The 27,050-nt window shown below is 29.9% G+C and overlaps 1 protein-coding gene across 1 annotated transcript in view; it reads left to right on the top strand.

Moving 5' to 3' along the window:
• The window catches only part of LOC131841817 (glycine receptor subunit alpha-4), a 78,038-nt gene that overhangs the window by 38,786 nt on the left and 12,202 nt on the right, over nt 1-27,050 (top strand). Inside the window, exons 2-3 of the mRNA XM_059190157.1 lie at nt 22,481-22,576; nt 25,597-25,686. Of these exons, the coding sequence (XP_059046140.1) occupies nt 25,607-25,686 (80 nt within the window). The 5' untranslated portion in view covers nt 22,481-22,576; nt 25,597-25,606. The remainder of the gene's footprint in view (nt 1-22,480; nt 22,577-25,596; nt 25,687-27,050) is intronic.

Here is a 27,050-nt window from a genome sequence, read left to right as displayed (position 1 = left end):
TTGTACAGCATGACATTTAAGGTAACAATTTCATTCTATTACAGTATCTTTCTCAAAGTAGCGTATGTTTTTATAACGTTGTAATGTTCATTGTGATATTAATAATTCAATATGTCATCTCGTGAATAAACGAGACATTAATTATTATTATATACCACTGCATGTCAATTGGAACCAGCATCAACCGCATAACACTGCATCGTAAATATGTATAAAGTATATAGAGCAACTATATATATAAATTATATGTTTATATATATATATGTATATATTTACTGTGACAATGTCGACTTAATAAATTTGAATACTAATAAAAAACATTGATTCTATTATATATTTCTTATAGATTATATACTTCCTTATCAAAAACAAAATAGAAGCTATTAGCTTCTTTTGTATCGCACTATGCTATAGCAGACGGTGTGACAAAGTGCCAATGTAAAAATAAATTTTAAATTTCGAGTAATCATAGTCATAATAAAAAAGAGTGAATTAAAAAAAAACATTAACATATAATTATTAAATTGTGCACTCCGATTTACCTAATCTTGTATCTACCAAAGTGAGTAGGAAACTAGAAGAGTTTAATTGCTTGTTATATATGATCTGTTATATATTGTAATTTATTTAAGTAGACATTTTTCATATTCGTTTCATGTAACTAATTAGAATCAAAAATGAAAGGAACTTTAAATCTCAAAAGTTTTGAAATTATTTTATCCTTGGAGAAACCACCCTATTCCTGTCAGGTGCTGGGAAAACAAAATGTTGTTCTACAACTTTCGCAATATCGCTTGAGAGACACAGTCTAAAGTTATCAGCAACGTAATAAAAACATTGCGAATAATATTTAAGTTCTAACTTGAATACACGTATATTATTGTAGTCGCTTAAATTTTATAAATACCTACGTATATTACATATATTATCTTATTTACCTTTGATGCCTACTTAGCATGCAAAATCAGTAGTTTATTCTATTATTTTTTTAAAATTAATACACAATCTTAAACATCTATCGACCCTACAGTACAGGCTACTAATCAGTACCCTATATTGTTAGTATTATTATTAGTAAGTTATCATCGAGCAATACAACACCTAAATTTTCTACAATGTATATCCTTCTTAGACGAATTTTTTTTATATTTTTAATATCATATTCTCGTGTATATACCTAAATTTACACATATATTCATATAAATATAAATTATCAAATTTTTTATATAATTTTCAATAACAATTACAATAATTACATATTGTAATTGTTATTGAAAATTATATAATTAATAATTACATGACAGTAATTATTATATACAATAATTATGAATGTGTGAACTATATATATTACGAATACGAAAGTTCCATTTTATATCAGCTAAAATAAAACAATTTCTGAAAATGTTGTCTGTGTGATGTATTGCGCAACACATCACGTAGTCATGAAAACAATATTATATATTACAATAAAACATAACATTATATCTTGTTAGGCGACAACATCTTGAAAAGCACTTAGATATACGAGTATAAAATGATATACATACATTATAATGAAATACCTACTTGCCCTAGTTTCTGTGAGCTTTAATTTTGAAAAAATTGTAGTTAACTAGTAGTAATAGTATAACATAGTAGCAGGAAATACATAGTAGTTAGGTTTATAAATTATATGTATATTTAATATAAACTTTATATTATATTCGACTTTTATAAAATATAGTCAAATAAAAAATAATAAAACCCAATATCATAATTTCGATAAGACATGTCTTGTGATATGAAAAGCAACTTTCAGTCCATATTACAATACTAATATTGTCGTTACACTACAAAATATTTACCTACCTTACTTTACATACTTATTAATTCGTAGAAAAATATTACTTTATTATAATAAAAGTCAAAGGCTAAATACAATTACATATCTTGTAAATATACCAAACAATTGTCGACTTTGTATTGTGACCTATGATAATAAAAAAATCTTTTTATTCATAAGATTGACCACAACCGTACATAACTATATAATAAATAGAAACATGACTTTCTTGTGATATTGTCCAATTATATTTTCTTTGTGCGGTGTTTTCCCGACGTGACTTTCGTACCAAAGGACGTTCCAATCTCAAGGCGATTCCACGCTTATACCCAGGATATTAGACTAGTCTTGAAACTGACAAATAACCGTCCCACCAAATGATAAACGAGTCTACTCAAATTTATTACTTGCTTCTGACTGGCTTCTGAGGCTTTTTCTATATATGTATCGTATCTACATAAAAGCTTCTACTAATATATTTTTTGGTGTAGTGATTACATTTACTACTATGTATAATACTTTTAGTTACAGCGTAGTATTATATGGATAGTAGATATAATATTGTTATTCGAATGTTATAATGTTTGCAATTTTCAAGTATAATTATATTAAGCCCAAGAGGAAATTATTTAGTGAGAATAATTCTTTAAGACTTCTTTAATCTCTTATAAAAAATAGAAATTCTTAAAAATGGTAAATATCAGTGGGAATAGCTTTTTACGATTACAGTGTGTTTCTAGTCCGTAAAACAATATTTAGTTGAAATATGTATTAGTATTTAAAAACTGTATACTGTTTAATCATAATAAAACTTTATATACCAAATCCAGTATTCATTCGATGTTTCTCCAAAATTGCATATATTTTAGTTTATACTAAAACGAATGGGGTATTACTTTATACCTAAAGAAATGTATTCAGCTACTGTAGCTACTTTGCCTAGATAGGCAAAGTAGCTACAAAGTACACTACATCTGACAAAGAGCAATATTGAATACAAATTAAATTTCGAAGTGCTCGATATAAATATATGAGACACTGAATGCAGGATACCACAAATAGATCTACTGGAATGCGCATGCTCTGCATGTATATTTAAGCCCGAATAGTTAGGTATCTAGCGGTATCCCTGACGCTACAAGCATACAATAATAACACATTACGGACGTTATGGAAGTCTTAGGTATTTCGTACCCATCATATAATAACATCTATATAGGAAGACTACAGTATAGTGATGTAACGAATATTCGCATTCGCATTTACTATTTTTCTATGTATAAAAAAACTTATTTAGTTATTTAACAAACAAAAAAGGAAATTATTATATGGTTGCATATGAAATATTATATTAAAAAAAATATTATGGATAGTAAATTAGATATAATATTGTAATGAATGTCCATGAATATATTTTGAAAAAAATTATAATGTTCTTTTGCAATTTAATATTAATTTATAACCTTTTTGGCTTTAATTATATATTATAAATTAAATATAAACTTAAAAAAAAATAATGAATACTTGACTATTTGTAAATAAGAATATTTATTTCTATTTAAAACAAAAGTAAAGTTCTAATATTCATAATGTTAACATTTGGTTTCAATTGCACATTTTTTCACTATCTCTCAAATATAAACTACACAATTATAAAAAATACACAGAATTAAAATAATTAAACTAAAAATGGTAAATATCAAAAATAAAAGTTTTGAAGCTCTTTCTCCGTGCATGTTTCGGTGAGGTGTTTTACGATTACAGTGTGTTTCTAGTCCGTAAAACAATATTTAGTTGAAATATGTATTAGTATTTAAAAAATCATGTATACTGTTTAATCATAATAAAACTTTATATAGGACGCTTTGAATTTGAACATGAAGGAAAGCAAATCCAGTATTCATTCGATGTTTCTCCAAAATTGCATATATTTTAGTTTATACTAATGCATTCTTCAGAACGAATGGAATCACAGACGATATTAAACATTGGCTGCACTACCGTGTTAAAGAAATGTATTAATTTTTCCACAACTATCCATTCATCTGAACTTAGTTGTGAAATTTTGTTGTTAGTGGAAGCATAAAGGCACAGTGAATCTTTGTTTTTTAAAATTCGTTCTAACATGTAGCTACTTTGGATTATCCTAGATAGGTTAATGACAAAGTACTTAAGCCAATTTGGTGCATAAACAATCAATGTTTTTAATATTTAATACACTACATCTGACAAAGAGCAATATTGATATACAATTAAATACTTCAGATTTCAAAACAATCATTTTTCTTTCAAAACTTTTGGTAATTCCGTGACAAGTGCTTATCAGATATAAATATATGATTTGATTAATTCCAGAATTTTATCTTTTACCTTGACACTGAATGCAGGAATCAATCTCACAAATCCAGATTCCACAAAACTAAATGGTAAGTCCTCCATGCAATCATTTCATGTATATTTAAAGACTTGGTGTTGTTGTTATCCGAATTTTTTTCGAGTTAAAGATATCTAGCGGTTTTGGTATCCGAAGAGGACTGACAGCACCTCGCTTTTCATGCTCTCTTCTTTTCAATTCGTCATATTCATTTTTGTGTTTAGTTTCTATAATAACACATTTTTTATCACACAACTTGGCATCATATATTGTGAAATAAGTCCAAACTTCGCTAACACGTGCTTTACTCATGTTTTTATACCACTTTGTCACTTGAATATCAGTTAAATTTGGGAAATGCAATAACACCAAACTAACCTCAAATCAAAACAATACTTTTCGAATGAACTTTCTGTGACTAACTTCGTTCATTCAACCTGTATCGGCTCGGCTATGTTCAATTTAAACATGGCCGACACGAAATGTCAAACATTTTGCGCGCGCTTTATTTGAAATTTAACATTCGCATTCGCGAATATTGAAGATGAATATTCGCATTCGCATTCGCATTCGCGAATGTAAAAAATCCAACATTCGTTACATCACTACTACAGTATTTCCCATTACTATTTTCTACTTCACGCAAACACTGTGTAATATAAACACTGTTTTCCATAAAACAACTTTCTAATAAACAAGGACATCCAGTAAATACATACGAGCAACACATTATTATTCCAGCACACATTCATACCTCAGAAGGTCGTTTAAGAGCTACTAGTATTGTGAGGGACCATTGACAAAAGTTTTGAGAAACTAAAGAGCCCTTAGCAATAAGATGCCGGTTGAAATGAGCTCTCGGTTAAAAGGGCCTCGTGAACCCTTATGAAAACTGAGGTGACAAGCACGTAACTACCCTAAACTAGTATATAACTGAAATAGGCACGTCCGCACCAAAATAACTCATCGTACTACAATATCGATTTACAACGAAACGACTCGGCGGAATGATAAAAGTTCCATTTTATACTAATTTTGTAAATGGTTTACCTTGATATCTTTCAATAACTGTAATATTTATTCTTTCACGAGTTTATACCTAATGCATTATTAGAATATTAATTTGAATTCTGCATAAGTAATTATATAGATATGCATTGATACATCAAATTGAAAACTGGTCAAAAATAAATGAATTAATTAATGAAATATTCTTATTTGTTCCTCTCTCAGAATGAAATAACAATTACATAAATTAATATGTATATCAAATATAAAATAACAACATAATTACAACATAGAGGAAACAATGGGTGGCCTTATCGCTAAATAGTGATTTCTTGTAATGTACCTGTTAAATGGTCTATTGGTCACTATTTCTAAATAATACACTCGAACATTGTTTTTTTTATATTATTTCGATTTTTATAGAACGCCTGCAAGAAAAGTACAAGAACAAATAGAAAAAACGGAATCCATAAGATAAACAGACCATATGGCTAAATAACTCCATATATTTATTCTGAAAGAATGAACATGCTATTTTAGGTAAAATCCTCTGATTAGTTGTTGTTAAAAAGGACTTCATTGAGTCATATTATCATGCAAATATTGCCTACTTTTAAGAAATTTCTCTCTTTGAACCAAAAGTGCTCCGTCTCTTTCATCCAGCAATTGCTTCTAAGGTTGGGTACTGTGAATGTTCTATATGTTTTGATACCGAACTATGATATTACGAGTGGTTCGTCCCTTAAACTATTTATATTAATATCCAGAAATTGTTTAATAAATTCAAAGATGTTTAATAAACTCTAGTATAAAATGAAGTTAAATTCAGCTAATCGCACTGATGAGAATTGTATACCTCGCTAACGCACACTGGTTAGACAAGGTTACTGATGACTTGCTGCTCTTTTAGAAAGTTGCACATTCATGGTAGCACTTGTTGTAATCACAGACTGAAAAAAATTGCACAGCTCGTTTTGTGGAAGACATGGCTCACACTAATATATATATTAGTTGAATTCGTTTCTACGGGCTAAATTAGATGGGCCAGCTTCTTTCAGTTGTTTCATAAGACAGTCCATGTAAAGTTAAAAATCCGCAAGGTTTATACTAACAATACTAATTTTATTTAACATTTTGCAAAGGAATATTAGAATATCCCAGAAAAAAAACCATAATCTAAGTCAAATATTTCGATTTTCTATTACATATCAAGTATAAGATCTCCAAATTCAGATTTTTTTTTATAAAAAGGGATAAAAGGTAGGCAGTGAAAAGACTAAGTAATAAAATAAAATTCAATCTGTTCGAATTAACCGATGGAGTCCAATCAGCAAATTCATTTCGTGCCATCTTATTGTGCCCGATCAATAGCGAGGTAGGATGTTCAGGCGTTCCTCGCGAACGTTTCGTGTCCTGGCGTACACGGTCAATGAACTTCATCCTTAGAATTAGAATGGCCTGGAATGGTTAAATAAGATTTGCATTAAACTGTAAAATATAATAAAAATAAAGTAATATTACATAAGTAAATATATGATAATTACATAGCTTACAATAGTGTATACAATAACCTTTTTAATCGACATCGATAATAACACAGCTGTAAAATAGAACGTATCAAAGTTCCAATAGTTTTCTTTTTTCCAAAAAATGTAGATAATAAATAGTTTGTGAGTAAATAGATAGAATTCAGAATATCAAAGAAATAGATTTAATTTCTATGATTTTCTGAAGACTAAATCATTATTTTATGTTTTATCACATATATAACGTGAAGATGAAATGTCTGTCAAATATTTCTACAAAAAAAACACTTTTATATTTATATATAGTCTTATAATGGTACTAAGAATATTTAATGTAATTATTTTGTATGCATATAAATTTCTTTTAAAAATAGTAGAAAAATATGAGCCTACCGCAGTCCAATACACTAAGCGTTTAAAAACATTTTAATGTTCTTATTGTTAAACAACTCCATGGTGCCATTGAATTTTCTGTAATGATTCTTTTATATAACACAATTTAGGAGAAATAAATAATATTCCACATAAAACTTCTATTGTTAATAAGCTTAATAATGTATACTCTATACTATCTACTTAGCTACATTCTGCATTAGCATAGAGTTTCTAATAAACTGTATACTAATTGTATAACTGATCTTGATGTAAGTTCTAATACATAAAATCAACTTTACAACAACACACAACCTACCCTATTGCCATTTATATAAACTGAAAACTTACATACATATATGCCGTAAAACAGGTTAATTTGATGTCATCTATAAATAAATTTAACTACAAACATTCCATTATTTATGGCTACAAAAACTAATGAAGATTGGCAGTATGGTAACAAGAATTTGGCCCAAGTCCATGGTATTAATTAATAAGCCCGATGATATGAGTGTTATCTTCAAGATTTTATGGCGAGTTTAATGTTGTCTATGCTGATGTCACACAAATTTAAATCTCAAAGTTAATTCGTCCATTGTCCCAGTATAATTGAACAAGCAGCAAACAAATCACAAACAATTAAATTGATGCAAGTGAATCGTATACCAGAAGCATAAAGTTCAAAATTATATTTCACACAATCAAGTCTCCAATTGCGATTGTCATGATTAAATTCCTGTTCTAAATTAGTCTCGATTTACTATTCTATATTTAGTTCGCGTATTTTCGTTCATGTAGGTACATTAGAGATTCTCAGACTTATATCGATCAATACCAACATTGAGAATGAAATTTTTCAAATGCCCTCTAGGGACCTAACGGCCTAAATTTTCTACCGACATCCAATAAAAAGACGGTTTCAATTCGACTCTACTTCATTGTATATACTTACGCTATATTTCCGTCTCTTCCGCACTGGTTCTAGTGATCTTTTTTGGATAAATAGTAACAGTTATATATTTATTTTATCAAGATTATCATTATTTTCCGCTGAGGAAGTCACCTGTATACCTGGCCCTTCTAGAGTTCTGCTGGAAACTAATGACGCTCACAAAGGGATGTTTGCCCCTACTTTTAGAAACGCTGAAGTAGGTAAGTATTTTTTAAATTGCGCCAATAGCAGTTATTTCTCTATGCATAAATACTTTGACAAAACCACGATTAAAAATAAATTAAACTTATTAATGCTTTTATTGAGCAGTATTCGGGATCATTTTATTCTACATAATATTTTATTCATGAGAAAATTCAATAAATTATTTGAAGTAGGTATCCATACAAATCTTAGAATATTTCTAAAACCACTTCGCGAAAATCACAAAAACCTCTGAAAGGATTTTGATGTGGTGCTGATGTTTCAAGAAAGTATTTCCTGACAAAGTTACGCGTATGATGTAATATTCTACTACCCGTGAGAAATACCCTACTTCTAGCCTCTAGTAAAGTGCAAGAAATAATAAATGTAATATTTAAATATATACATATATGCCACATATCTCATTACTATAGACGTCTATTATAATAATAGTAATTACCTAACCGATAATAGTCATTACATAGGATGGCTCCCATGAGAACATCCGAGTCTCGTAAAAGGTCAGCTTACATTCCTTAGTTTGTAGTTATATCGCATTTAATTTCTATGTAAGTTATAATTACGTTTGGATAATTTTATTGATTATGTGTCTCTGTGTTTAGCACATCGCCGCGCCGTATCGATTCTCGCGCAATATAAACATTAGTTTTTGTAAGTATAATTGTTTGTATTAGTCTGGATGTTTTCAGAGTCTATATACACAAGAGAAATATATTCAAGGATTTACACTTTATTAGTATCTGTATAGTATAGTTAATTTAAGGGTTGATGATGCCGTGTGCAGTTTTGTCCCTGATTATTAGTATAATTGCAATATAAATAATAGACATAACATAAGTCCAAGCATTGCAATATATATATTTTATTTTTAGACAAATGCTACTTATAAAGTATCTGTACCTAATTTTCTTCGCCTGCTGTCACTTAAAATTAAGTACATGCCAAGGAAACCACTCCCTCAAGATATATACTAGTACGTAAAGCGGAAACGTAGGAAGACCACAAACATACTTCATTTGTAAGCACAAATGAAAAAAGTCACGCAACGCCTAAAACAAACATCATATGCCTTTTTGCGAACATTTAAGTGTGTAGATATAGGTATAGATATAAACTAAGTTATAAATGAGCTTGCCAACTTACAAAATATTAATATAAATGTAATAATTAGTCATGTTCTGTGACTGGCAATGAATTATCTCTTACGAAAACATTTTGGTACTATTAAATTTTATTCATTCATCACACACATATTTTCACACTAAATTATCTACTAAAAAGGGACACATAATACTTAGAGTTATAATCAAATGTTTACATATTTACTTTAAACAAGAAATAGAGTAGATACAATGAAGAGAAAGAAATATCACAGTCCGACGTTACTGCACAGAAAATATAACACAAAACAAAACATTAAAGGCTATCGTGCTATAAAAAATCTTAACTTTGAATATTATTACGGACTCTGAAAATTTATGTTCAAGAAAACCTCCATAAATGTATATTTTTCTTTGTTACACCATAATTCATTTTCTTGTAAATGCATATAACAAAGGAAATTATATAAGTAACCTAACACCTAATAGGTAAGTAGCTACATTGTCTTGTTGTTCTTTAGTAAAAAAGAAAACAAAATGAACGGTATTACGGGTCCTGTTTAATGGAATGCTCTATTATATAGTACTATAAGCTATTTCTGCATTTCTAAGTAATAAAGTCTAAATTTTTATACGAAAAATTATTGGGCATTGTTTCTCAAAAAAAGATATAATGTTCCAAAATACAAGTAAAAATCAGATTGTATATTATATATATATCTAATTAACATACATGGATATACATTATATTTCATATGTGTAGATCCCTCGTATTATTATTTTCTTGGTACTCATTACAAAAGGGGTTTCTTAATTTTTATATTGTTACAATGAATAACTACTGAATTCATAATAAACATCACTGTAATTACAATACTCTGGATTTCTATCACAAACAAAATAAATTACTTTCCGAAATGACAAACAAACGTTACAAAAAAATATATTTAACCAATAAGATTATTGGAATCGATTTGATTGATTGATCGTACAGAATGGTAATATTTTACAAAAAAAAATCTAAACATGCTCAATATAAGTGACTTATTTAAAACGGCCGACTCATATCTACGAAATTCGTGTGTAATTTTATGTATATTGCTTATACATTCTAAGTAATCAGTATCCTGTGTAAATCCAAAAATACTGCATTAAAATTAAAGAACCAATATGGGTGAGGTACCCAAATTGGTTCTTTAATTTTATGCAGTATTTTAATATCTACATGCAGATAAATTAAAATGAAGGAAAAATACTGCCAAAAACAGCTGAGAATGCGGTACATCAAATAACATACTTACAGTACATAAAACTAGTACACAGTCAAATTAGAAATTACAACCACGAGGATAAGTGTTTGTATATTTCTAGAGACAGACAAATAGAACACACATAATTCTATATAGCACTCAAAGTTACAACGCCGTGAACAGGATCCGTATAATATTTATGGGTCCGCCTATTTGTGAATCGTGCAATGTCGTACAGCCAATATTGATTTGGTAAATTCGTTTGCAGGTCTCGTCCGCACTTTGCGGTTACGGTGATCCGACATCGGTCAGGTATCCTCGTCTTTTTCTCCAAATCCAATAAGATAACGCAGACTACAAAAAAATTCATTATCTTCTCTGACGTCATTTATTTCTTGGTAAGTTACGATAACAGAACGGTGCACCCTCCTGAGCAAATGATTTACGGTGGCGGGATACTAGTAGGGGATGATGGGATGAAAATGAAGTCAGGTAAGTTAGCCCATCGTGGCTAATGAACCAGAAAAGAACTATAAAGTTTTCCAGAAGGGACCATGTAGATCTGGCCTGACTATCAATGAGTCATTCCCCATCACTAACAATCGTCTACCCTCCTAATATTACTATTACAAATAATAATATATGATAAACAATGTTTTTAATGGTTATAAAATGGTATTTCTAGAGACTTATTATATCTATGTGAATGCTTCAGGTTAACAATTTTAAACTTGCACCGGAGTTTCTTTTATAAACATTTACTAAAACTTTAATCATTCTCCGGGGAACCGGAAATAAATGGTTCCATGAGCATACCTGTAAAAACCGACCAGTTTTAAATATAAATACGGTGTGGGATTTTTATGAGGGTAATCTACGTAACCTCTACGCCCATTTAAAAAATACATTATTCCAGGTGGACTTAGGATATATTATGAATAATATTCAATGCAAAATCGGGAAGACCTGCTAGTATTAAGTAAATGTTATGATAGAAAATGCGGTCACGAGGTCATAATGAAGAGTTATGGCTCGACGCAAACCAACTTTATGAAAGTTTATTAAATACCTACATCATACCATCTGCACATCTAATAGTCAAGATATTTAGGCAAATGTATAGCTATTCGTATAAACTTAACAAGCAAAAAGGAAGTCTGTGAGAAAGTGAAGAGCTAACACAAGCGCTTGTGGAACTTATGGAGAGGCTTTTGAATCTTGTTTCCTTCGGCATACTTAGAAAAAAAAGCAGATGTAGTATCCGAACAAGATTCTTAAGATCATTGACAACAAGATTCTTATTGCCCCAAACCGAAACTTTAAGTTTCGGTTTCGGTTTCGGTCAGAAGGAGTGAAGTTGCGATTTCAGACACTTTGTTTTGGTACTCTATATATTTTATGCGCCATATTAACATGGCCGCTGTACAAGGCATCTCCGGTGTCATCCGCATAGCAATAAATATTGCTGATTTGCAACATATAATTAATATGCAGAAGCAACAGAATCGGAAATAGCATATAGCCTTGCAGAACATTAACATTTACCGAATCTAGGTCGAAGCAAGTAGATTCGACAACGATCTTGATGTTACGTTCCGCGAGAAAGCTGGCTTTTGAATGGTAGTTTTGAAAAAAGAGTTTTGTCCGAAACTCGATCAAAGGCCTTCACAATATCCAGACTAACTGATAGATTCTTATAATTATATATTCTCAAGTGCCTCTGCCTATCGTTGTATCACAATCACCAGCGGAGCGACCTCAGCGAAAGATGGCTTCCTAGCCGCAAGAATAGACTGGCGATCAACTGGTTCTCTTCCAGATACTGTATGCCATTCCGGAAGACTAAGATGCCATCTATTATTCTGTAATATAACCCTAGAAATTAAACAGCTTACAGCAAGCTGCTTGGTAATTGAAATAGGTGAGATTGAGGTACCTACGGAAACGTTTTTTTACTAAGTCTTAGAAGCTTATATAAGTACCTACTATTAGCTTATCTGTCTTCGCACTAACTAGCACTATACATTCAAACTCAATTTATTTATCTCGGGTCGCCTTTTAAAACAGCAATCCGTAAATTGTTATAATTTTGATAATTAAATGACAATAAAGTTACATTTTTCTTACAGTAACCATCGTTTACCTACTGCTGGAGTATTTTGACACCGAAGCCCGCTTTAACTGTGTTAATAGTGTACTTTCCATTATCGGACAGTTTATCGGTAATTTAAATTTGATCATATTTTGTTGTTGGCCGGAATCCAGCTCACGACCTTATTTTTACGACGTGGGATAATAACTCATGTAGACTGTGCCTTTCTCTCCTATACTATAACTTCGTAAATTGTAAAGTATTTCTTAGGTAGAAATAAAAATGAAATTTACTTGTTTACGCCTCGAATCAACAAAACTACATAGCAGATTTTGTAATAGTTCTTGAATTTGATCTAAAACAACAAATAGTATGCTGTTGAAATTTTTAAAGTGTTAATTAGTAAGCTATCTATCTGTTCTATAGGTCTATTATTATACACGTAATGACTATGTTTTACACTAAAAACAACCAAATTACACTATAGCTACCATACCTGTTAACATCGCACTTCAGTATAAATATATGTGTATTAAATGAGAAATCGACTGAAATGGGAATGTAATATTACAGTACTCACTCGCACAGAGCGAAGTGTATTGGAAACTCAAGTTGTTGCTAATATACGTAATTTATTTTACGACTATGTGTCATAGAATTGTCATTTTATATTAATACGTCAAGCAAAAACTTAGTACCCCTTTCTACGGATATTGCGGGACCTGAGGAGAAAAATACATCGCACATTTATAGTTTATATAGAGAAGGAGAGCAGAAGGCTATTTTTTTTATTATGCAATTTATTTACATTAAATCAATAAAAGAAACGTTACACATACTACTATTTATTTGACACGCACATGCATTACTCTTTTGTTTAACTTTTATTGGTAGTTCAAAAATCTTTTTGTATATTTTATTATGGTCGAATTGGATCACTGGGCGACCACTAGTTTAAATAAATGTGGTTTAAATTATAAATAAGCAAATTAGGTTAAATAGCCACATATATATGTAATAATAATAATAATAACTCTTTATTGCGCATACATAAACATAGGACAGTAAGTACAAAAGTATATATATGGTATTCACAAAACTATTCGTTACGATTTCTGTGTAGTAGCTCCTAATTTTTCGTAGTATCTACGAAACAGCCTTAATTTTGTGATATTACTATATATTATCACTGATAACATAATTTATTGTCACAAATTCGAATGTAACCATGACTTATGATTTATGATAAAATTACTTATACACATTAATTATGCAATATGTCGGATAATTTCCACTTGTAAAAACAGAACAATCGGTTGAATTAATATTACATATTAAATTTTGCAGTGACTTAATTCACCTATAAAATATTTCAGTATAAATTTATAATTATAATGTATTTAATGTTTATGTCAAAACAATATATTGTTGAGCAAAAATCTCGAGTATTTGTACATACAAAAACTACGTATAAACACCGCGTGACGTCCACTACCGGACACTGTTAAACAGTCGGGGGTTGATTGACTCCATTCATTTATAGAAAATAATATGATTTTAAGTCATGGGGTATATTTTTTGTAGTAATAGTTATTACCATATTTTTTAACAATAAATATTATTAAATGAAACGAACCTATAAAATAAAAGTTATTATTATTATTTTCTTTCAAGGACTATGAATAGCAGATGATAATTGAAACACCTTATGAAAATAATATTTCATTTAATTAGGTTAAATAATTATAGAGATACATACAATACTTAATAAAGAATACACTCAATATATGGAATACATATGGAGGAGTATAAGTTAACTATCAAATGTAACATAAAGAATTAGTAGTTAATGTATGGATTCATTGTGTTACGTTTGATATTAATACAATTCAATACTAGGTACTCTTAAAAGAATATATAAATAAAAACCGAACTGAACTAATTTCTAATAATCATTGTAACTATAATATATGTATGTATAATAAAACTTTATTGAAATACATACACTATACTATAATATTTTAATAACCCCTACCTCCAGAATCTATGAATACCTGGGCCTTGTAATGGGATCCTAAGATTAAATATTTATATAGATGAGTGGTTTTGTTTGAAGGATTGTGATACCTTCAATTGCTTCGACAGAACCGCCTATTTTGTATTCATATATGAATGAATAGGATTAGACAAATCTTCCATTATTTATTCATAACCAATACCCAACTGTCATCGATCTTATTTTGAATGAAATTCATACATTCCATTCAAATTTTTTTTTCTACAGTAAATTATTTACCACCTGCGTATTACCAGCTATTGTTACCTGGTTACGGTGTAAACGTCTTTAAGAGAAACCATGTTTTAAATCTGTCTAGTGGTTTTATTAGTTTATCCAATATATACAAACAAACATACCAAAAAACAAATCTATCATCTTTATAAATTCAATATAAACAAGTAATTTTGATGTGTGACGCTTAGCCTTTCATCACATGTCAAAATAAAGAGCACTCTCAAATTCACCTTTACCCAAGCCTAATAACAAAGTTTATGAAAAGAACATGGAACAACGTCTAGTATTTTCCAATGTCACTTTGTTAATAATACAAACAAAACTTTGCACTTTAGAACTGCATGGAGACAAGTACACATTTCCAGTAGAAACTTCGCTCTGAGATGTAACACTACATGCGAAATAATCTATGACCCCAAGGCACTTGTTCTGTCAACTTACCTAACTTCAACAGTTCTAGTGTACAATAAGCAGAGCTAGTAGAATAGAATAGTTTATTTTAATAAAATTAACGGCAACTATATAAATTCCAACAATAGTTGACTATATATATCGAAGTATGAATATATTTTGAGAGCTACACAGTTAATAAAATATTAATATCTTTTTATGGCTCTTGTTAGCACTTGTTTATATTTAATGCCATCTCCATTATTGCATTATATTACAGTATTGCGAAACTAAATATTGCGTTTAATTAACAGGGGTTGCTGAAACACGGTTACTTGTTCACTTTACGAACGCTATGCACCAAATATCTCCTCAGAACAACTTTACTCCCTACTAGCCGAGGAGTAATCCCTGAATCTACTGACCTAATTTTGAAAATCTTTCACAGAAAGTCATATTATTTGTGAGTGTCATAGGTAATCTATTATGTCTAGTGTCTAGGTATCTATATATCTATAGTGTCTAGGTATCTACATACTACCATAAGGAGCGGAGCTGCAATAAAAAATGAGGAAAGTATGAATCGGCGACGAACTTACGCAGGTTAGCTTTACTAGCTGACCCGCGTAACTTATAACAATATATATAAAATATAATGACTATAGGATACTTATAACAGCGGCGAAATATTACCTTTATTAGCTTACAAAAAATGTCTAGGGATGTTAATACCGCCATGTGTACCTTTATTCGTGTATTTGTGCAATGAAGTTTTAATAAATAAAAATAATCACAGCAAATTTTCCGATAGGATATAGTGCGTGTAATAATTCAACTATTTCTGTTTTCCTTTTCAATATTTATTATAATATTACATTATTATAATAATCAAGGTCTAACTTATCCCAAAGAAAAATCTGTATCCATTCATTTAAAATGTAAGTAATGGTAAAAACATTTGCGAGCAATTGCCATCGCTGAAAATTTAAAGTGAAGACAAACAGCTGTCATAATAAACAAAATACATTGGCAACAGATGCCCTCAATTTCATCTATTTCATCATTATTTATATTATATTTATGTAACTTTAAAAAAGTATTTACAAAATGGACATCATATTATTTATTTAATTATTAATATTTTAATAAAAAAATATATATTAGATACATTACATAAACAATTTCAAATTTCAAGTTTTAGTTATGATTTCATAATAAAAAGAACAGATGCCGACTGTCAACCACTTCCCATCACATGAATAGGTACTAAACTGGATAAAAATTGTATCAAAAAAGATACCTTAAAAGTATTAAAATATTATATCTTTGAAAAAATAAGTATTATATTAAAGGGCCTAAAACGTATAAGTATGCGATTAAAATAAGAAATGCTTTCCCCCGGCTACTGTAACTCACTTTTAGCTTGCACTTCGGGACGTTTAATTCCGTGGAAGTTTTCGTTTATGACTCTGCTGAGCGTTGTTTAGACCAATTGTATTAATGTCGTAATTTACTTGACTTCAAACTCTTATAATAGGGTATCAATATATAAGATAATTATACCTACTATATATATATATATATATATATATATATATATATATATATATACTGTTATTACTTAATGTCAAGTAGACAAGGTTATTAAATAGACCGTATTTGTTTATGTGTGTGTTTATTATTTGTGTGTGTGTATTGCAATATTTTAATCAGGATTATAATTAATCTGCGTATTGTATGATAATCAAACACAGTTAAACTATATGTATATCTGTATTTGTATCAAATGGCAGATATATAACTTCAAAGCAGCTAGTTTAAAGTTAAAATTCATTACCTATATACCTTCACTGAACTGCATGATATGCGAAATGATATAGTCTATATTCAATCACTATAGCTACAATCTATATCCAAATCATAGATATACTACGATGTTATCTGTGACAATTTTAACATTAACCCAAAAAGTTACCTTTATTTATAGATATACATATTGTTAAATAAGTACATGATTCTTTCTAAGAAAGATTATAGGGGAAGTTAAATTATTACAAGTCATTTCAAGAACAATATAACAACCCTTTGCTAGTTAATATTTAACAGACATCCAGCTCACACTAAAGTAGGGAACGCCTCGAGCCACTTTCATGGCATGACCTCCATTTCTTAACATGGCACCTACTGTAGGAATTACAATCATAAGTTACCAAGGTCATCTACAATATTTAGTCGGTAAATTTCCCCAAAGCCTTCTGTACAATATTATTATATGTATTTACAATAAGCCTTACTATGTTTTTATTTTTTACCCTGTTATTTCGTTTAATCAATATCAGTAGCAGTGCTATAAATAACGCTAAGTGTGAGGCAAATATCGTACCCGCGAATACAAATATAAATAAACGAAATAGATTGTGGCGGAGGGTAAATTTAGTGGAACAATAAGCGTGAAAGCTCGACGACTTTGCACAATTACTGAAACAGAAATGTTAGATTATAATATGTAGGTATATTACTTATACATACTGAATTCCTCATTAAAAAATGTTTTAACCCTTCCTTTAAACTGAATGGACCACAACGGTGATTCGCCATTTCACCATCGCGTAAATAGAGTGGCTAATTCACTGAGGCTATTTTAGGAAAGAGACTTTATAAAATTGTATGATCTTGAGGTGTACCACCAAATGTTTCTCTAACATTACATACACATTTCAAATTCTATTCTTCTCCTCCTGCACTCATTTCTATTTCTTATTATATAATATACATTGTAGTTACCATACATTACCTGTAGTGTTAAACTATGAGAACGAAATCAGCTCTCTATATCCGTTGCAACAAATTCAATGAAAGTAATAATCCTGTTACCAATTTTCTTGAGAACTGCTTGAAGTTCTACATACCTGAAACCAATACCATATCGTGTGATTTGCAATGAACTATTAAACGTAACGTAACGTAAAATGCGATTTTCAAATAAGTTTTTTTTTACTGATTATTAGTCCTCAACCTGATATTAACAATAACAGCATTTTTTCCCATTACTAACAACTTCTTTGTACTTCATAGTAGTGTAAGTTTCTAAATAGGTGCAATCTCTGAGGTGAGAACCCAATACACAGTCCAATATTTTAACCACAAATGTCAAGTAGGGGAAATAATACTTTATTTCTCTGTTGATATTTATAATTATAAACGCGACTACTATTTAGTGGATCATTAGCGTATAGCTATATATAGCAAATTACGTACGAATCGTTGATTGGTTAATTAGCATCAATCATCTGCGATATGACCGTTTTATGCTTCAACTAATTAATTAATAAGAAACAGAAATATTCCAGTTACAGTTAAAACTCTGTACTCGCGTATTCGTATCCGCATATTTTTTTTTTTGTAAACCTTGGAATGAAACAAACATTTTAAGTGGATCTTACTACAATACGTTAATGAAAATCCCACCCAAATCCATTGCTGAGATTACAATTCACGAAGGCACAAATAATCAAATAACTTTTTATTTTAACTAAAACTCCAACGGTCACTGATTTGTATTGTTTTATGTCGATAGAAAGTGAGATAGTGAGAAAAACTATATTAACATTATATATATATTTAATGTACAGTCCACTATCGCATACATTTTTATTATTCCAACAGTATTTGTTACGAAAAGTTACCACTCACCTTCCATGAGGTGACCCAATAACCAAATTATTGTATACTTGTAGGTAGGCATATACATAGATTCGTCACAACCTTGTCATATGATGATAGGTGCGTAAAGCCATGAAGTTACTTCATAGTATTGATTAAATAAAGTTCTACTTCGTCAAATTAATAATAGATCTATTCAGTATATTAATAATTTTAAATTAGAAATGGACAGACATTTGAAGATGTTTACATTTATGATGTTAGGCTTAAATTAATTTGATTTTATTATTGTATTGTTTTTATTTAACACTGCCACGTAGTTCATAATTTCTCGATAAAAATAAGCTCCATTTCAAATATTGACAGTCATCAAATTGAAATATTGTAAGAGCTTGTTTTAACAGCTGCATATATATTTCAGTTATTGATATACATGCTATAAACTTTTCACTACATCAGTAGATATTATTTTTACCATATGCATAAACAATCCCAAATAATAGGATAAAGATAAGGCAATATAATGATAGACTACACAAATAACTCGATTTATACGATAGCAACCATATAAAGGCATGTCACTACTAAACTTAAATATTATAGGATCATTACTTGGATGTTAAAGAACTGCTCAGGAACTTAGAAAATTGAATATTGCATAAAATTGAATATTGGAAAGTTGAATACGATGTGAAAAGGCGGCCTATGTTATGTTATAATGTTTAATAAAATAAACGAGCAAACATGCATAACTTTGTCTGCGTTACATTTTGGCCATTTTTGCAATATTTTTTATTGCAGTTGCCCACCTATGGACTATTAATAAGGCTATTTAAAAATCAACGAAGCATTCCTATAAATATTACATTAAATTATTTTTTAATACCTAATCTTACCTCACAAACTTTAGCTCTTTATAATATTTGTGTAACATAAGTATATGTGGGTATAGTTAGATACGAAGCTGAATACTATTCTGTTTTTTTTTCATACCTTTTAGAAAATGGCAGTTGAATGGTTATATTTTTCTAGGAAGGTGATCCAGGCTCTCCCTGCGGATTTGCAAACGAATGCCACATTACCATAATCTTCTTACCGAGAAGCTGTACAAACCGACAGTCTGTTTTATTTTATCGTTAACCCGATGGTATTAGTTTAAGTATTTATTACCGACGGCTTTGCTTGTACGTATTAAGATTAAATAATTGTATCTGCATTACATCTCACTAAACTTCATTTACGTTTTGATTTGTAAGTAATAAGATTCACTACTTTGAAACATAATTGTTTCAGTTACAAATATTGAGAAATTATAATAATATGAACTATATAGCTAATTCTGTATCTTCTATACATAATCTATTCCAATGAATATTTTATATTAATTTAAAATATTAATAAGTACTTAAGTACGAATCCAGATGGTATTGGAAAGTTAATAATTGTAAACAAATGCAGAACTAAAATAAATAAATAAATAATAAAGGTAAATAGATTACGTAATATTATGTCATCTGTGATTTAGATCAAAGAATCTTTTAAATAAATAAAAATACGTGATAAGTCAATTGTTGGTAAAATGGAAATTAAATGAAAATAAAATTTATCTAGATACAAATAAAAAAATAAAAGCGGAACATATAAATTTGTAAATGAAGCAACACGCTTCATTTTTTAACATTAGATAAATCTAAAGTCTTAAATATTTACCGGGGTTAAAGATGAAATTTGAGTCTGTTAATGACCTTTATGGTAATGTATAACAATAAAATGGAAGAGACGGTAATGTCCTTCCGTCTTATTATCATAAATTGCAAAGTATAGAAATATACCATACCCTTATGTAAAATAAAATGTCAGCTCTTGATTTAATTAAAAACTGGAAGTAACCCGATGAAAAAGGGTATAGGTATTATTGCGAAATAGGACAAAGAAGTCGCCGACATTTATATGGGTACAGAAAATTAAGATCTAAATTAAAAACATGGCCTTGCACTGTGTCTGTTGTTCATACGGACATAACGGCTTTTTTACGGGATACCATTAGCTGAATTTATTTAGGCGTTTATTTTATTTAATAAATGCCCGCGTCCGTCCAAAAGTTGCGTAATTTTTAGAAATCACTTATGAATATTTACTTCTTTTCTGGAATGGAATGGTAACAATGAGGAATAATTAATCCGCTATGTAATTCCAAGCAGCTTATGCTCCCAGGCTAGTAAATGTATCCTTTTTTAACTGACTCTACTACTATAACAAAGTAAACATATCACAGATGTAGGTACTATTGAAATACTGAAAACAGAAAGAAAGAAAGAAAGTTAAGTTTATAATATTATTAAAGATAATATCTGTGCACTAAGAAGATTACACAATTAATTATACTCGTAGTTATAGAATCAATATGATACAACGCTGATAGAAATTCTAAATTTTAACGGCATAAGTAGTATTCGTTTTAACTAATATAACTTTTTTTTATTTCTTTTGACTACTTAATGATATAAAAGTAAATTATAGGTTCTATTATTTATGTCATACAATTATAAATATTTTGAGTAAATATACCTACAATGAATTTTAAATATGTCCTTAAAACAAGATCATTATCATTATACCTATATATATATATGTATATAACAATATGTTATATACATATATAGGGCTGCTAGTATCTAATTTATTACTGAGATCAATGGCCAACATGCTTGAATAATAGTATACAAGACATTTTAATTTTCACAAAAGGATGTATTTTAGTAGCATGGAATACTCAAGGTCATGGACGGCACTATCTCCTATTGGTACGAATTTATTTTATATGTAAAACTAATGTCCCTAAACCCTAGTTTAATAGATAGTTATCTATGTAACAATAGAGAGAATTCGTTAATTTTGTTTTGAAATTTACGTGGCAAGTACGGACATATATAAGTATTTTATTAGCCATAATGATTCGTTTGTTTGGATATTGTAATCTTGCGTCTGACTAGAGAATATTTATTAATCTCCCCATTGCACTATAATTTGAAATAGAGATAGATATAAACAGTTTTTTCTCGTAGATAACTATTAGATTCTGTTAATATTTAAATAAAGAACAAAGAAACGACAAACGTGCTAATATTACGTAAATTCACTGGATACCTAATTATATGAATAGAATATATGTTTCATTTGGTTACCTTTAGAAACAGAAAGTATCGTACTAACACATTGTAAGTAATAAAATAGGTACTATTATCGGATATTATTTATTCTTGTACTATTACCTCATCACTGTAACATTATTAAGTGGAAGGGATTCGTAGAACTCCACAATCCAATCTCCAAATATTCGAAAGCGGTACCTTCCTAGCATCCTATTCATATGCATAGTATTAATATGCCACATAACCCATATTATAGCTAGCTATTGTGTATTGTTTCAGATTTTCGGTCAGACATGTTGTGGCGACGGAGGCAGGAAGCTCGGGCGGGTTGATCAAATCTCCACATGCCGACAACACTCTGCAGTCAGCAGAAAGGTAAGGGTATCTAATTGTTATTCCGTTCTAATGTACGAGTATCATTCTTATGAGAAAATAATCCATTCAATGCCTTATTTTTGGGTCATCGCGTCCTTCGAACGCTACTTGAATAAACTAACACCACTGTCAATATAATATTCTGTTATGTACTGTTTATTTACTACTAACTGACTCGACATTCTATGTTTATATACTCGTGTACTATGTACTATATACACGTGAAGTTAAAATAGTTCTTAAGACTTCTGAAATATACAAAAACGTTCCATAAAACCTTCTCCAAAATATTATACAACAATAATGAATGAATTGAATGATTGCTGTTGAGGAGTACTTACATTGTGGCATGACCAAGGGAAGTGGGACTTTTTCTTTTATATGTAAGTAGATGTCAATATTCCTTTTGTTTCTCTATCTTTAATTATAATATCTATTATTACTCATGAGACATATATGCCTATTACCTATTTGCCTTCGCTCCTTCAAAAGTATAATATACTGGCTACTCGCCCCGACTTCTCACGGGTGTATATGTATTATATATATAAATCTTCCTCTTAAATCACTCTATCTATTAAAAAAACAGCTTCAAAATCCGTTACGTAGTTTTAAAGATTTAAGCATACATAGGGACAGACAGCAACAGCGACTTTGTTTTATACTATGTAATAATAATGATAATTAATTGCAGCTGAAAAGTTTTGTAAGCTTTATTTCTGCTTGAAGGCTAAAATGAAGATGTATATTAGGTATGGAGACATCAACTTAATCCAGATGAATAATATATTCAATAACGTAGGGGGATACCATGGCTATTATTCTGTATTTCATAATGTACATGTTGGTATTTATACTATCGTAGACTATAGCTACCATACGTGGCTTTGTCAGCTAATTTAGCAAACGAGTCTTTAATAAAAAGAAAGACTTTCTTCAAGTTGAATAAAATAAATTAGGATATAAAACAGCAGCATCGTTTCATGAAAAAAATTAAGAGCCATTTGTAGAATCCTGCGACAATATGTCACGGGATTAGTACAACCATCAGTACAAGGGACCACAATGACATATAAATGTGCCTTACGGCCTTTTCTATAGACACTCATTCGCTAAAGTTAAAAGACAAGACTGGATCAATTTGTAACATAGATAAGTAAAACACTGGAACAATGTATTTAATTCAAAATATGTAAATATGACATGTAAATTTTATGACAACTTTTCGTTTTATAAAAAAACCTGCCCACGTTTTTAATATATTACTTATTTACTTGAAATAATTACCATAACTGACTATCAATAGATTTTAACTCAGAATATTCATTATGACAAAGCTCTGTGTAAAGCATGACCTAACTGCCTAACACATCTCAGATTTAAACAATATGTACTTTTAGATTAAACTATTGGGGTTAGGTATCACCACTGAGAGTTTTATTTTTAATTATCTTGGCAACAGTTATTCCAAAATAAATGACATAACTGACTCCTGCCAAGGTCAGGTTTGTATAAAACTAAAGATCAAATGTAGTACATTTACATATTTAGTACTCAATAACAACGATTTTATTTTATTTTTCCGACGTTAAATTCATTAATTGACGTCATACAAATAATACTTCTAAAGTAGGTCGTGTATTCAATACCAACTAACAGAAAAAAATACAGCACTCACGGTGGCCTTGCGGCACGCTACTTGAGGCTAGAACGTTAAGGTTTGCATGTGTCCCTATGATGAGGGTAATTTTCAATTAGAAATTATGCATTTCCACAATAATTAACTACATCGAATATGTTTTAAATACATTACTGACAAGTCACTGCGCTAACGTTAATATGTTATAATACCATTAACGTTACAAATAGCTCACGAGCCGCCTGCTGGCATACAACCCTGAACATATGCGCTATCAGAGATGACAAACACTTTCTCAAAGGGGTTGCCGTAACCTTACTCCGGATGAGTTCTAACTCTCTTGACTACTAGTAATCGATTCTATTTATTTATCTCTCTACCGAAAGGTATTAGTAAAATGATACAGACACTGCTGTTTCATTCAACCGTATTAAGAGAGTGATTTAAATATATCTATCCTATGTCTAGCTAGAAATAGACTCGTTTTATTTTATACATGAGTTAAATATTCTGGTTATAGACACGAATACGAATAAATAATTAGAATATCATTGCACAGCAGCTATTATGTACAAAATGATTCTGCACAAACTTTTTTTTGCCTGCAATTTTGTTCAAGTTATTAAACTCGAACTATACTAACCTTACCCACCATAGGAATAAAACATTCAAAATTTACTATTATTTTTGTATTAATTACTTTATAGCGTGACTGTTATTGCGTAAGTGCCTATTGCTACAAACTCTGATACCAGAACTAGTGAAATATCTAAATAATAATAAAAAAATCCCATACTTACTAAGATTAATAAATATAAAACTAATGGTGTGAGTCGTGCAGGTACTAAAATAGGGTTCGGTGGTCTGTCGGTTCATGCCGCTTTACTTCCGATCGGTCCTATTCCTCGTGCAATGCAAACATTTGTATTCATGAATATGAGTGTTTGTAACAGTCTGGGTGTCATATGCATTTAAAAAAGTATTTCAGTATTAGGTACTGCCAGTTATCTAGAACCAAAAGACAAGCTCTGCTTAGCTTGGTACTAGATGGCACTAGATGTCCTCAACTTGCATATAATAAAAAAGGTCCATACTGTTTACAATCTTCAGAAAGTATTTTGGAACCAAAACTGAAAGATAAAAACTTAAAAACCATATAGAATAGGTATATTGCATACAAACTTTATGCAAAATAATATCTTATCTCATTAGTTGATATAATTATGTTTGCAAATATCTTATGAGACGATAAATGACATACCTCCAAAATTACGTGATGTTGATTCTTTAAAAAAAAAAGATCTACAACAACACTTGTGGATACTTATTCTTTTTTAGATTATAATGTATGTATAATAAATATATTAATGTATAATTCCAGATGTCCTAATATGGGTTGGTCATGCGTTGTGGCATGCGCTGTGGCCTCCTTCCTCATGCTCAACACAGTCTCGGCTCTCACATCCGACATGTAAGTATATTACCCTGTTATTACGGCCCTGCTGATCCTTAAGACACCTTTATAAGCACTATTTCTTGAACGCTGTTTGATTAATAGTTATAGAAACATCAATTCAGTCCAAAGAAATAATAACGTCTGTTACGCTATATTTCATTATATAGGTATATTCAGAAATAAAGTATGGTTAACATAAATTATCACCACATTCATGTGAACTTGCCAGCTTGTTTGGCCAATTAGTCCTGAATAAAAAGAAATAAAGTGTAACTTTGCAATAACACCAATTTTCTTGGAAAGTTATACAATACAATGGTTATTATAGTTTCACTATATACACTGATATAGAATAATTTATTTTAACTAAATGACATGAAGCAGAAATCGTAAAGGAATTTGAAATATCTTTACATTCTATATTTGCCCCAATAAGTTGTTTTATAAAGCAGGCTGATATACTATACAATCCATGCAGCTCAATCCAATCTCGTAGGAGGACAACTCCCATTATGAGAATTATATCGTAGTCGACTCACAGATACATAGGCAATTTTACACTATAGATTATAATTAGGCTACGACATAGTTTTTTAATAACTATGAACAAAAATGAACTAAAAGCAACATTTCGACTGTAACTATAATATGAAAAGTGAAGTCTTTGTGTGCTCGTTAATGAGTACAAGCATGAAAAGGTGAGTGTTGACAGGCGGCGGAGCGGATGTAACGCGGTGGCCAGTGGCAATCACTCATCTGTGAAGTTCCTCGCTCCATTTATAGACCCTCTAGTATAAAATTGTAGGTAAATAGTCTATGGATTCAACCTTTCGTTGTTGCTTAGATGATAACGATAGAAAATTAAAAATAGTAATTGTTTTCAAAATCCTATTACAATTACCATTTTTTTAAGCTTATGTGTGAACGTTTTTAGAAGTTTATAATCACGTCTAAAGTTTATAATCACGATCATTTAGTATATTTTCACATTTGATAAAAAAGTTATGGCATGTGGTGGAAAGATCAGCATAAGAATTATTTTCGAATGTTACTAATTTCAACAAAAATTGGTAAACGGAAAAAAAATGTGTTTTGTAGGCAAGAGATGGAGTATTTATTCTCCTTTATATAAACTTATTAAAATATCTACTAAAATAAGTCTCTGCAAACCAAATGTTGGACATTTCATTTTTTTATGTTATAGATCTTCGTTACTGCTGAACATCGGTCATAATTTGAAGAATACCTTAATTTTATTTCATGCAAAAGAGACGGAATGTGTTTAAATCCCATACGAATCCCATTAATTATTGTAATATATTTTCTAGATCTTCTTTTAATCTAAATATCTTCTCTAAAGTCTTCTGGAATTTTCTTTT

This window comes from Achroia grisella, unplaced genomic scaffold (genome assembly GCF_030625045.1).
Source record: "Achroia grisella isolate CSIRO2021 unplaced genomic scaffold, CSIRO_AGI_Agris_v1 utg1920, whole genome shotgun sequence".
Classification (NCBI taxonomy): domain Eukaryota; kingdom Metazoa; phylum Arthropoda; class Insecta; order Lepidoptera; family Pyralidae; genus Achroia; species Achroia grisella.
Note: the sequence above shows the minus strand (reverse complement) of the source record. Positions and strands in the feature narration are given on the sequence as shown.